The following is a 14,684-nucleotide window of genomic DNA, read 5'->3' as shown; positions in this document are numbered from 1 at the left end:
TTCGTGTGTTCATATTATTTTCTTTAAAAAAAATGTAGTGAACAACCTCTCCAAAGCTCAAAAACTGTACTGCTTAAATAGTTCACAGACAACATAGTCAAGAGTTTCCTCTACGTGTGACTTTTTTTCTTTCTGAACACACTTATTTTCTGTGAAGAAATAAGGAAAATATGATCAAGGCTGTGAAACATGACCCCTTGGAGAAAGAAAGTGCTTTTATATAAGCAACAGAAGAAGAAGAAAGAAGAGGAAAAGGAAAAGGAATAAGAAAGGAGGAGGAGGAGGAAGAGGAAGGAGGAAGAGGAGGAGGAGGAGGGAGGAGGAGGGAGGAGGAGGAAGAGGAAGGAGGAAGAGGAGGAGGAGGAGGAAGAGGTAGGAAGGAGGAGGAGGAAGAGGTAGGAAGGAGGAGGAGGAAGAGGTAGGAAGGAGGAGGAGGAAGAGGTAGGAAGAAGGAAGAGGAAGAAGAGGAGGAGGAGGAGGGGGAGGAGGAGGAAGAGGTAGGAAGAAGGAGAAGGAGGAGGAGGAAGAAGGAGGAGGAGGAGGAGGAGGAAGAGGAAGAAGAAGAAGAAGAAGAAGAAGAAGAAGAAGAAGAAGAAGAAGAAGAAGAAGAAGAGGAAGAGGAAGAGGAAGAGGAAGAGGAAGAGGAAGAGGAAGAGGAGGAGGAGGAGGAGGAGGAGGAGGAGGGGGAGGGGGAGGAGGAGGAGGAGGAGGAGGAGGGGGAGGGGGAGGGGGAGGAGGAGGAGGAGGAGGAGGGGGAGGAGGGGGAGGAGGAGGGGGAGGAGGAGGAGGAGGAGGGGGAGGAGGGGGAGGAGGAGGAGCCACATACCAGGGCTTTGTGGTCACAACTCATCACTGCTTACAGAGTAGCACTGGTGTTTGTCAGTACAGAAGAGAACCCATGCCAGGCACAGACAACTCAAAGCCAACTGTAGCTTATGAAAATTTACTTTAGTTTCCAATCTAGCCATATAATGATTTAAAGGGCCCACGGCAAAGCTTTATGAAAAGATACACTATTTAGCCAATAATTCAGTTTTAAACAACGAAGTTTGGTACCATTTTCTAAATTAGACAATAGTAAACAAAACTGTAGACCATAGTATTTTATGAAACACATTTCTGATTTATTATTATACAAACACCCAACATAGCTCTTGGATTTTCTGCTTTGTTTTGTTTTTAACAGAAGTATAAACATCTATGATACTGCTATTTCTAAGCCAATATGGTCTATGGTAGAGGCCCAGAAAATGTTTCAGGAGATGAAAAGATCATGAAGAAAGATCAGTCAGTAAGCAGACTAGCCCAGGAGAAGACTGTGGAATAGCAGCAAGAGTCTACAAGCTGGAACGCTAACTTGAACAAAATACCTGCAAATACAACCCCTCCTACTCAGTGTGCAGAGCTGTGGAATTAGGTGAAAAAGGATGAACGTGCCCAGTAAATTACCTTCCTTTGCTTTTTATGCCCCCTTTATCTAGAGAGGGGTCATGTGTCTAAAACAAAATCTTAAAAAAAGATAAAATGTGCTGTGATCCTCTGATGTGTTTGGTACAGTATTTAACCAGCTTCACACTGAAGGGTGAGCCGTCAGTTCATAACAAAAAAAAATCTGTTTCCTTTCCCTAGTGTCTCTGCTCCACAACTTCCCATGAAACAATGTTCTAAGAATTCCAACAAGTCACAAGCAAGGAGGCACATGCCCGTATTCTCAGTGCTCGTGAGCCTCACACGGATCACAAACTCCAGGCTGCCTCTAGCTACAGTGAGGCTCTGTCTCAGTAACAACAAAAGATAAATAAAAAATTAAAATTCTCCTAAGAAAAAGAATGGAAATAAAAGGCTCTAAATACATGAATGTTTGTATGCCATTAGCAGTTCAGTTTATGGGTCAGATTTGTTTTGGAGAGGGTAAAAAGAATAGAAAAAAGAAAGAAAAACAGTATGGGTAAAGAAGATTTTTAGTTAAACTACAAATTTTCATATATATTATTTCATTAATGATAAATACTGGCTCAAATAGCATATAGCAAAATATGTAGGAAAAGATACAGACAAAAGACATGCAAAAGACAGTGATGTTGCAATGCTTCCTGAAGTCTGTGCAGAGCATCCCCAGGAAAGAAACACAAAGACAGTGATTTTGCGATGCTCCCTGAGGCTGAGCCTAGTATCCCCCAGGAAAGAAACACCTTAAGCTCAACAATCTATCTCTTCATCCTTCTCCAGCTCCAGTCAAGGAGACACAGTGTCCTTGACAACAGACACAGAGCTGGCATCCTCCTGACTCTTCAGGCATGAGTGAAGCTTGACTGGTCCTGACTTTATAACCAAACGAAGTCAGACATGCCCAATTGGGACCTGACTCTCACTCTGCCCTGAAATGATTCTGTTAATAAGGACCAGTAACTCTAGGGAGGGAACTGACTTCTGTTGTGTTGAACTTACCCGTTGTGAGTTACAAGGCACTGCCTCAGACCCAGCTTTCGGAAGATGTCTACCACAATCTCCATTGGGGTGTGGTCTGTAACTGTAAAAGGGCTCATATCAAGGATGCTTCTCAGTTTTAATGGCCGAGGGCTTTCTGCTGGAAGAGATGGAGTATGTTGTGCAAAACATACCCGAGAACTGCCAACAATACCTTCTTGTTTTTTTCTGGCACTTTCTGAAAAAGAGAGAAGAACAAACATTTTCAATTGATGAGTTTTCTTTTCTTACATGCAACTTTGCTCATGTGACATTAAAAACTAAGTGTGTTCAGCTTCTGGTCCCATTCCTTTTTCCTGTCTTCTACTTAACAGAGAATTAACTGGTAAGGCACTTGGTAACTTTTCCTATCTGACTGAAAGGGAACCTGACAATAATTTTCTGTAATTATATCAGGATGCGATTTTCTTCAATGGCACTGAACTGTTTGCTATCTGCAGAGACAAGGAAGTGTGTTGCAAATAACACATCACAGAATGTCATCAAGTGAAGCCCGCCTACACAGAATGTGCCTTGTTCTGCACTGGAGATGAGACTGAAGACTTTTCACCCTTGTTGTCTCCGCTTTACACCCCACCACTGTGAATGAGCGGGCTCTTCCTAACCACAATTACATTCCCAAGTAAATAAAGACTGATCTGTGGGCTCCCCCCACCCCCAATACAGAGTTTCTCTGTGTAGTCATGGCTGTCCTGGAATTAGCTCTGTAGATTAGACCAGGCTAGCCTCAAACTCACAGAGATCCACCTGCCTCTGTCTCCCAAATGCTGGGATTAAAGCCCCCCACCTGGCTGGGCTGTTTTACTTATAAAGCTTCTATCAATTTCTCCTCCTCTCCAATGTGCTCTATCCAGCTGCCTCTTTCTTCTCCCCACTTTGAGAGCCCAAAGAAAGTGCAAGAGACCACATAGAGGAAAATAGAAACCCATAACATGGACAGGATATGCAAACGAAATAGTCACCCAGCTTTATGCTTGGTTTTGAGTAAATAAATATTAACTGAAAACTATGTGTGTGTAAATATGGTATTAGGTATAGTGAAAGTATTTTGCACATAAATTTTGCTACAAAAATATTTAAGCCAAAATAATAAACACCAGTCCAGTGGGAGAAAGGAAACAGGTACTGCTTCTAACTGAAAGCTTTTGTGCTGTTTAGTCTTTCTGACCACTGAAGCTGTACTCAGCTGTGCTATAAGCATACTGAATATCAGGGCACTAAGTGAGGTCCTAAAGGCTGGTGGATGGTTCACCTGAAGAGCTTGGTTATGGTACGGAAAAGACATCCAACTCAGATGGCTCTTGAAAAATGCTAAGTTGCTTTAGATCCATAAGAATACAGCTTGTGCATGACAACTGAATGTACAGTGTAAACAGTAAGAGTATATATCTCCAGTGAATACACAGAATAAAAATGATGGAAAATGTGACATCAACAATATCAAAAAGAGAAGTATGAAGAGAGTCTGTCCTCCAGCAGCTGATGGGAGCAGATGCAGAGACCCATAGCCAAACATTAGGCAGAATGCGGGGAACCCAACAGAACAGGTGGAGGAAGGCTGTAGGACCCAGAGGGGTCTAGGACACCAGGAGAACTGGGCCCAGAAAATCAACTCATAGGGTTGCTCATAGGGGCTCACAGAGACTGAGGCAACAATCAAGGAGCCTGTAAGGCTCTGTACTAGGCCCTCTGCCTATATATTGCAATTATGTAGTTTGGGGGTTTTGTGGGACTCCTAAGAGTGGGAATGGGGTTATCTCTGACTCTTTTGCCTGCTCTTGGGACCCCTTTTATCCTACTGGGTTGCCTCATCCAGCCTTGATATGAGGGTTTGTGTCTAGTCTTATTGTAACTTATGCTGTGTTTGGTGGATATCCCTGTGAGGCCTGTTCTCTGAAGGGAAAGGGAGGAGCAGTGGATCTGGGGGAAGGAGAATAGGAATAGATGTAGGGAACACTGTGTATGAGAGAAGGATGAATAAAAAGAAAGAGGAGTGTAAGTATGAAAGTTTTCTATGCAATTAAGTTATCAGGAGTAGACAATCAATTTAGTACACTGTAATATCATTTAAAAATCCAGTATAGAAAGCAAAAGTGCATGGAACCAGAAAATAAATAAATTATTGTATATTAAACTTCCATAGCACTAACCATTACAAATCATGAAGGTACTGACTATTTACAATCTGGTTAAGATGGCCCACTATTTCTTTTCTTGATATTTAGAGCTTGTTAGAAATTCCTTATGCACCTTGTTGTCAAACTACATAATAAAAGTGACTTACAAAAAAAAACAAAAAACAAAAACACACACACACCAGAAAGCAAAAGTGTTCAAAAACCAATTGTGACTACAATATTAACAATGTGATGTTAAATATACAAACAACAACAACAAATATATCACCAATGGAAAAAAACCCTAAATACTCCAACATTTACCTGTGGAGATATATTTTAGGAAAATGTCTCTCACATTCAGAGACAGGAACTTCTGAGTTAATAATACACTTTAGATCACATAAGACTAGATTTCCTGTTGTACGCTCAGTCTGTTTGTTGAACCCGCAACCTTAATCGCCTTGAATTCTTAGCTTTTATAACCTAAACTAATGCAGTGCTTTACTCTTCAATTACGTACTCTTTCTTCCATGCCCCTGACACAGAGTACCATATCCCTGTATGTGTAGACTGTGGTAACTGCTAGAAACAGCAAATAGCGCAAACGCGACTTTATACAGGCCAACATTTGCCATAAATACTGGGAACTGATATCCTTTGATAGCAGTATCTTTGCAGTTACGCTCGTTTTTCTGTGTGCTTCTAGGTCAGGTGAGGTAAACTGCCTCATCCCTTATAAAACTCTTAGAGATGTCTATAAAATATCCCTCATCCCTTCCTCATGCCACGTTTTCTGTGCTGCTCAACACACATGGAACAAAGCCATTTGTTAGGGACATTGACACAGGGACAGATCTACAGCACTGCATAGCAAGAGGGCAGTCAGACCCAGGATAGAATTCAGGCAGACAGCCCAGAAACCATTAGCTACAGACAGACTGAAGACACAGGGAGAGGGGAGATAGTACAACAGTGACCGTGCTAAGTTAATACAAGAGGAACCCTGGAATTTTACTCCTTAATGCAACACCAAAGTACTCTGGTGCCTCCGAGGTTACCTTGACTGTGTTTAACCAACACATTTATGACTAAACAGTTTCATTTTTGTTTGGCTTTCACTTGTTGCAGTACTGGGAGCAAACCTAGAGGCTGGTGTTAGACATATTTACCAACCTAGCTATATCACTACCCTAAAATGCAAATTCTAGAGAAAAAAAAAAGCATATTTTTTTGGAATCGGAATGGTCCTCTATGAGACAAGGTATCAGAAGTGAACATCCAGCCTCTTTGCCTTAAATGTGTCATTTCAAGGAAAGGCATTTTTTCATTATGGGAGTGGAGAGAGGATGATCAAGAGTTAAAAAATCATCCTCAGCTGCATACAGATTACTGAGGCCAGCCTGGCCTAAAGGAGACCCTGTCTTAACCTCTCCCACCCCAAATACAGAATGGTCACTTTCATTTTTCTATTTCATTTGAAATTTAAGAGATTTTTAGTCCTCACCATGAAATAAACATATGTGGTAACAGATATCAAGCAGCTTAACATTGCACAATGTATGCATTTATCAAAACAACATTAACATCTGTTTCTATATTAATACGACTAGTATATGGATGCAGAAATTACTCTAAGGAGCATCATTTATTAGACATACAATGTGCCATGGCATCTGCTAAGTTGTTTTATTCTTAAAATTATTTTAATGTCATTCATTCACAGGTCTTTGAAGTAGAAAACAAAAGATTTCCTTTTTTCCCTTTCTTCTTAAAGACCAGGGTCTTGCTACGTGGCCCAGCAACCTCACACTGCAGTCCCTCCTGCTTCCACCTCCAAAGTAACAGGGTTCCAGGAGGGTGCCAAGCCAGATTTTGTTTTCATGCCACCCAGATTTTTAAAGACTTTCAACACTTTCGTTTTCACGATTTGAAATGATAAGACTTCTCATTTGGATTTAATATTCTAAAAACTTGTTCTATTATTAATTCTCTATTAAAAAGGAGAATATATCTAATTTGGTATTTCAAAGATCGTGTCTTGTTGAGCAAAGACAAATCTGTTCTTCCAATAATATATAATTATGTGTGTGTATATATATTATATGTGTATATATATACATAATATATAGTGTAATAGCACACACATAGACATATACTTACTGTACAGAATTGTTTTCCACTAAAAAAATTAAAATCTACAGAAGTACACACGAGCAAATATTTAAGATATGTTCAAAAGTAATCTTGTGACTTAACATTTCTGATGCCACATCTTGCTTATTTCATGTATCAAGAGTACCACATTCCCTTAAACTAACATTATTTCCTATGCAATAGTCTGGGTCAAGAGACAAAAGTTTACAACACCATCTGTCCACAGTCAGTAGAAGTATGAGTTATTGAAAATTTTAGCATTGTCTTGTCTTCAAAACCTGACCATTTTCCTTTAACTTTCTATACTAATTCCAAAACTGCTCTCCTCTTTTCCTTTTCTTTGGCTGGCACTAGCAACCCCTAGAGAATGAGAGGCAGACCTCATTATGACATTTCTAGCTCAAGGTACTGCCCAAAACACCAGGGAGTAGCAATTAGTTGTTTAATGAGTCTCCTCTCTCACTTCTGGCATCATATGGAGAGGATTTAAAGATTAAAATTCTTAGTGGCCTTCCCACCAATTAGCACAAAAACAATCACTGAAGCCTCAATTCCTTTCCTAGAAAACACAAGACTTTAAAGCTCCTAAATTAACATCACTTGCCCCCAGAACCCAACCAATTAACCTCAATGCTTTCTCTCCTCCTACAAATCTATTACACATAAGGCATATACATTGATGATTGTGTTTTTAGAAACCATACCTATTGCAATCGTCAGGTCTCTTCTGAGGGCAAATCCCACTAATCTCTGAGATTCTTTTGACATTATAACAGGAAAGCCATTGTAGCTGGTTTCATTAATCATGTTTTCTATGTCATCTACTGTCATATTGTCCTGTGTCAAAACAGCTAAGGGAGGATCACTTCTTCGAGGTCTCATGACGTCAGCAGCCAGGGTTGTATGAGTGAACTCTTCTTTTGCATCCAAGAAAGGGTACCCATTTAGTCGGATGTGTGCTTCATAAATGCCTTCCCTACCAAAGGCATCACCAACCCATTTACTGGTCATTACTGCAGCCATAAGAGGAACAATATATTCCAAGCCTCCTGTAAGTTCAAAAACAATAACCACCAGGGAGACAGTCATTCTTGTCACACCACCTGAAAGAAATAAACACCACTGGTCAGGGAGACAGCCTCCTCTCCACCACATTACTAAAGTCTTGCACTAGACAGTAAAACATGGAACACAGACAGGCTCTTACAGTGAAAAGCATTATCACTAAAAACAACTGCTCTTAGGATAACAGCCATTACTTCTAATATGATCTAGAGAAAAACCAACAAGTTATATATAGCACAGAAGATGATTGAAGTAACATTCCTAACCCTTTTATAATATTAACAAACAAACCACAGCTGACCAAGAGAAGTGACTTTGGCATTTTGATTTACTGCTGCAGCAAAGACAAAGTTCACTCTTATAAAAGCTTACTATAATCTCTTAAATATAAGTAAGTACACATTGGCTCTTTCTTGTTACCTATTTATAAACTAAACATATAGGTAGAATAGTAAAGAAATTTATTTCCTCTATGTCTTCTCAAAATGTGTAAAATATTTTGAAGGCTTGATATTTATTAACAAAGTGACATTGTCAAGTAGAAAATATATTCTGAGGCTGGGGTGAGGGTCTAACACAGTGGGAGGGTGTCTGCCTAGCATGTGCAAAGACCTGGGTTTATACCATTCTCCCTAGGAGGGATGAGGAGAAAGGGAGAGAAGGGTATCTACGTATTCATCTACTCAGATAATCATCAGCTGTAAACTCTCCGACACTGTCACCTAATCGATTTCTACTTACTGGCACCTTTCCTATGCTTCTGGTATGCACGCCACCCCTTCCTACTTGTTTTGTCAACTATAAAAAAAACTTGAAGTGGCTGCCAAACAACAACACACATTTGAAATCCAAGTTTCTCTTCTTCACTAAGAGGGGTCATTTCAACATTCCTGACCCCACGTTCCTGCACACATTCTTCCCGACAATCTAGGGGACCGGTTTTAGAACCTTAGTTTTATTCCACAATCTTGACTATCACCTCTACAGATCTGAATTCTTCTGTAAAATACCTAGCTATAAGTCCTTTTCTCAGGATTCTGACTGCCACCAACCTAGTCCAGGACTCTCTCTAGTCCCTGTGCTGTCATCTTAATACCACTTTATCTTACCTCCTTGATTATTAGTTACTGCCAACCTACTCCATAAGCCATGTACTACAACTAAATACTACTCTTTGCTTTTAGAGACAAAGTCTTACTATGTAGTCCAGGCTGGCCTTGAACTGTCAGCCTTCACATTTCTACTGGGACGACAGGCATGCACAGTCACAATGGCTTTAGTATCATTTCCATCATGTTGTTCTTTCTGTCAAAAGACTTAATATGGGCCAGCTAGATGGCTTGGTAAGTAAAGGCACTTGATGCCAAGTCTGATGACCTAAGTTCAATCCCCCAAGACCCACATGGAATTGGAGAACTGATTCTCACAAATTGTCCACTGACCACCATATACAAGTGTGACACTCTGAAACCCCCACAAAGTAAATAAATAAAAGTTTAACTGACAAGTTAAACTTGTTTCTTAACCTAACAGAGTTAAGCTCTGTTTCTTAACCTAAAAAAGAAGGATCTACTATGCATTATGTATCTACTCTATGTCAGCATGTCCCAGTCAGTTTATACAAGCTTTTTCTTGTGCTTAAACTAAGCACTTATTTTTTTTCCTGGAACCATGCTAACATCCATATGTACATGTTATTGCATATAATCCTCAAAATAATAATGGACAAGCTAATATTTCCATTTTATAGATGAGAAAAGTAAATATCAAAGAACTAAAGGAACTTTTCTAAAGTCATCAAGGCAAAAAAGGCAAAGCCAGAACTCTGGCACAAATCTGAACAATTTTAAATATATATTCATGCTGATGCAAACTCAGATACTAATCTTTTTGTAGTCTACTTCTTTCCAATTCAACTTGTTTCCCAAAATATTCAAAATGTACTATATAGTTACATTTCTTCAAAGCATGAATTACAAATGTGCTTTCATACAAATTTATCTTTGCATTAAAATCTTCCTATCATCAGATTACTCTGAAAAAACCTCAGAGAGTAACTCTATAGATCTAACTTACAGGACTATTATAAAGAGCTATAAGACACTTATTAAAAGTTTAAGATTAGGGCCGGGAGTTGTGTGGCCGAGAGTTGTGGGCACACAGACAGTGGCCAGGAGGACACCTGCTGTTTTCCTCTATTGCTCTCTGCCTTATTCCTTTAAAAAAAGGTCTTATAGTAAAGTGAAAGGTCTCCCTAGACAGTGAGCTCCCAGGATCCACCTGGCTCCACCCTGTAATGCTTGGGTTACCTGGCTTTTGGGATGGCGCTAGGGACTAGAACTCAGGTCCTCATGCTTGCATACCAACTGCTCTTTTTCACTGCACTACCTTCCCAGCCCTCTATTACATTTTTTTATCTGAGGTGCTAGCATATCCCAAGAGTCTGTATGGCTCTTCATATAACAGCTTAGAAAACATGGATATGACCTGAACTCACATAGGAATCGAGAACCAGACAGATCTGTCTGATTGTAAAACGACCCTAAAGTCTGCTTGAACAAATCAGATCCCAAAGAGTCACAGGTTTTAAACTGTCATTAGTAAGCTCCTACTTCAAGTGGAAAGAAGGCATACCCAGACAGAAGAACTGGGGGCTGACAGTCTTTAAAGAGGGCTGCCTCAAAACCAAAGCTTTAGAAGTATGAAGGTGACATGTATAATTTCTCAATTAAAATGTAACTTAACAACAGTAAACTCCTATTCTGCCCTTGCTGGAATACTGGAATCTTTGCTCCCTGTAAACCCTGCACTATGCTGTTAGCCCAAGAAAGTGCTCACTGTTGTGTCTTAGTGCTGGCCGTATCTTGCCAGAGGCCAGCCCACATTTCATTTTCCTCTTATCATTCACTGTACGGTGCAACGCTAAAAGACAGTGGAAGTTAAAGACATACTTGTCACTTTGATGGAAATGGTTCTGTTCTTTCATTTCACCTAATATTACACTTCTGAAGATGCTGAGTCACTGAGCAAAAAAAGTCAAAGTACCAGCCAGTATTAAATAGTAAAACCAAAGATTGGTGGAATATTCAAATATAAAACCTAACAATTTTTTCATGCCAGAGAAAATAATAAATTCTAGTAGATTTAGAGTCATTATTTTGCTTTTATTTCACTAAAATGAAGATTCATTTTTTACTTTTCTACAAATGTACCTTAGAAGCTAGAAGGCTGAAAAAAAATAAATCTTGTATTTAGGCTGATAAGTACTACAGAGTTTAAAGTGAAACTATTTTATTTTAGGAACAGCAACTGCTATCAATGGTTATAGATAGGCTCAGATCATTAGCAGTGAAAAAACCAAGTCTCCTTGGACAGGATTCAGATTAAGTCTGTTTTAACAAGATGGTTTCTGCCATAAAGCATTTTGTGATATTACAAATATGCCATTATTAAATTTTACATTAAACAAATGTTCTCAGTAAAACAAAATCCAGTACTACATAAGAATATTAGTGCTTCATCTCTTTTAAAATTATTCCTTCCCTCCATCTTGCATCCACTTCTCCCTAGCAACCAAATAAACATGAATATATTAATCTCGTCTCTTCTTTCTCAGACCTGTAAATATCCACAAACAAGCAAACTCAATCCCATTACCTAAGCACGCAGCGGCGCCAACCATGGCATAAAGGCCAGGCGTGATACAGTCAGCCCCAACCTCGCACCACTCCTTGAAGATGAACCAGTCATGGTGATAGTAGGCCAGCTGCTCCACGGCAATCCCCACAATTCTCCCTGCAATTGCTCCGATGGCCATGCTGGGGATAAACAAGCCTGATGGAACCTGTGACAGTACATACCACAGCTCTAGTCATGTGACTGAAAACTACGTCCTATGCACCTGTTTCTAATAACTTATGAAACTGTAAAATCCTAGCACATGTTAAACTACAGCAAAGTCCTGTTAAATCAAACAGTTCCTTATGAGTCTTTAAATACAGTAACAAAGTAATAGAGTGGATTCTCTAAGCCAAAGAGAAAGTAACTCAGTTTATTTAACCTTTATCCTAGGGAATCCTTAGCTACTCTCTAACAAAATTTTCAGTAGTCCAGAGGGGAGGGAGGGAGGGACTGGTGTTCCCATAAAACTAAGTCTGTCCAGTGTGAAGCAGTTAAGCTCAAGGCTGTTCTTCCATTATACTTCTGCAAATGGTAGAGGCAGCAAATGTCACTTCTTAAGTGCTACAGCCCAAGTCAGACAATGCTTCTGGAGTCCCCAAGATTTAAATGTGAATCAACTACAAAGAGAAAACCTCACTGGCAGAAATTACTAGAAGATAAGGAAAGAACATATTGGCAAGTACGAAGCTAATTAAAGGGACATACAATGCTAAGGACTGAAATACAATTCACAATCTTCAGCAAGAGCCTAAGACTTAACCAGGGCTTGCCATCTGCCTCCAGCTTCATCAGCACTGGCTGAGAATATGTGGTGTAATTCTACTGACAATAATAACACTGGGATTCGTAAAGAAAAAATAACCACTTTAATGGCTCCTTTAACTTAACTTTCTGCTAAGGAAAATAAGAGTAAAACTGTAGTTTTTTCAGTTTGATATTCAATGGACAAAAAAGGCAAGAGAAAAACAATCTTAAACTCAAAACTCATTGACAATGTCGTAGAAATAAAGCTGTTATTCCAAATGAACTGTTTGTGAAATTATGCCATCCCTGCAAGTATCAACTACTACAGGAACCACAGGTGTCATGATTTGAGGACAATATACGGCAAGCTGACATTTGCTTCTCTGTGTTTGTGTTTATGGGAAAGCTGTATTAAGTGAGTCTAGGAGAAGTAATGTTCCAGGGTGCATGATCTTAAATGCTTGATGCGCAGTCACAGTATGTATAGCTCTAGCAATTTGATTTTCAGACCACGGTGCCATGTAAGCTAACACACGGCACTAGTGTAGAATGTACAATGATGGCTTCTCCTGAATCTGTGAACATGTTGCATCCCAGGAAAAACTATGGCTGCAGAGAAGTGACTTTTAGAACAAGAGATTACCCTATACTATCTAGGTAAATTAAAAGTAATCCTAGTGTTTTTTTCCCCATGTGAAATCAGGATTTTATTTCTAAGAGTTACGAGAGAAAAATCTGGCCGGCCATCCATGGCTCTGAAAATGCAAGAAGGGGAACATAAGTCAAGGAAAGCACACAACCTCTAGGACACAGAAAATGCAGAAAAAACAAATTCTGTCCCACTATCTCCAGAGATTACCAGGAACCTCTTGATTTTAGACTAATAAGGTCTTTATAGATTCTGGTCTCAGAATTGCAATCATTCAGATAAAGTTTCATTTCTCATTACACATAAATATTTTGGACATCTCTAAATTCTTTCAATATCATCTCACATGAGCACTTACCTTGATACCAAAAGTGAATACTGTCATTATTATTTTAAATATGAGTGCTAGGCACAGCTGCCAGATAGCTGAATATACTCCAACGCCTGCAGGACGGTCAGGAATATCGTCAACAATTTTACTGGCATTCATGTCATTTCTGTAGTCACAAAGAGAGGAGGATTCCAGCGGCCCACAATCTGTAAACAGCTCTTTAATCAGTTCACTGGTGTTGAGCCTAGTGTACGGATTGGGGAAGGCTATCACAGCAGTAATGGCAGCAACAATAATGACTTCGAGAACGGGATACTTTCCAAATTTGGTGGACTTGCGTCGACGACACCAGGCAATATTTGCCCTAATAAAAAAGGCTCCCCAAAGCCCTCCAAATACCCCTAAGAGAATAAAAGGGAACAGTTCAAAAAGGTACCATGGTGTATGATACTCCACATAAAAAAGGACCAGACGGCTGTTACCAAATGGATTGATGGATCTCAAAACAAATGCAGCCACCAAAGCAGCAAAAAATGATCTCCATAAAGTTTTGAGAGGAAAATAATAGCTAACCTGTAAAAGAGAAAGAAAAATTAGTGCCATCATCTATTTCTGACTCATGATAGCAAGTATAAACTTCACTGTAGCTAGCTCAAATTTTGTTGCAGCTTGAATTTACATGATTTGCCCTTAAAAAAAAATGATGCTGTTTGACTATCTTGTAACTACAAATTCACAGTAACTGATTATGAATGTCTAATAATCATTTAGAATACCAAGAAATGCTTATTTTTCAAAAGGAGTTTCATATCTAATTCAATGTGTTAGCTAAAAACTGACCCTTAGAAACTCTTGTTAACTCATTAAAATGATTTGTTCTATAAAACAAAGAAAAAATTTAAGTCATACATGGGCATATTTTTATGTAAAATATAAAAAAGGGAAGACTTAAGAATCAATGAGAAAATAAAAACCTATTCCACCAAAGCAATAAAATTATTTCCTTAAACATCAATAACTGTTAAGGAAATAACCATACAAATTTTAAACAAGCAAATCATAAAACTTTAATTAAAAGTCAGCTAATGAACTGATTTAAAATAGTAAAATGAAAAGATGGACTGAAATTTAGCCAGCAGAGAAACACAGGTTTTAGTGGCTTCCATTAAGTAAAATTCTTATTTTGCTAGTTTTAAATATGTCAACAACGTAAAGTTCAGCTGGAAACAACTGCTAATCTTGACACATGAATACAAGGTCTAAACCTTAGAGCTGTTGGGATGGCCCAGCAGGAAAGTGCTCACATACTGCTCTTATGGAGAACTGGCCTCTGGTGGCTCACAAGTCTGTAACTCCAGCCCCGAGGACTTGACGCCCACTTCTGACTCACATGCATAAACCCACACACAGATGCATATAAATAATTTAAAATAAATCTGTTTTTGAAAAAAAT

The 14,684-nt window shown here is 39.1% G+C and overlaps 1 protein-coding gene across 7 annotated transcripts in view; it reads right to left on the bottom strand.

The window, feature by feature from the left end:
- Positions 1-14,684, bottom strand: part of Clcn3 (chloride voltage-gated channel 3) — a 94,712-nt gene that overhangs the window by 5,518 nt on the left and 74,510 nt on the right. For all 7 annotated transcript variants that reach the window (XM_040742257.1, XM_005075163.4, XM_013117184.3 and 4 more), the window contains 4 exons: positions 13,259-13,804; positions 11,484-11,670; positions 7,466-7,864; positions 2,449-2,665 (listed from right to left, as the gene is read on the bottom strand). In XM_040742257.1, the coding sequence (XP_040598191.1) occupies positions 2,449-2,665; positions 7,466-7,864; positions 11,484-11,670; positions 13,259-13,804 (1,349 nt within the window). The remainder of the gene's footprint in view (positions 1-2,448; positions 2,666-7,465; positions 7,865-11,483; positions 11,671-13,258; positions 13,805-14,684) is intronic.

The sequence above is a fragment of the Mesocricetus auratus genome, unplaced genomic scaffold, assembly GCF_017639785.1.
Source record: "Mesocricetus auratus isolate SY011 unplaced genomic scaffold, BCM_Maur_2.0 Super-Scaffold_6731, whole genome shotgun sequence".
NCBI classification, from domain to species: domain Eukaryota; kingdom Metazoa; phylum Chordata; class Mammalia; order Rodentia; family Cricetidae; genus Mesocricetus; species Mesocricetus auratus.
The sequence above is the reverse complement of the archived record's forward strand: the minus strand, read 5'-3'. Positions and strand labels throughout refer to the sequence as shown.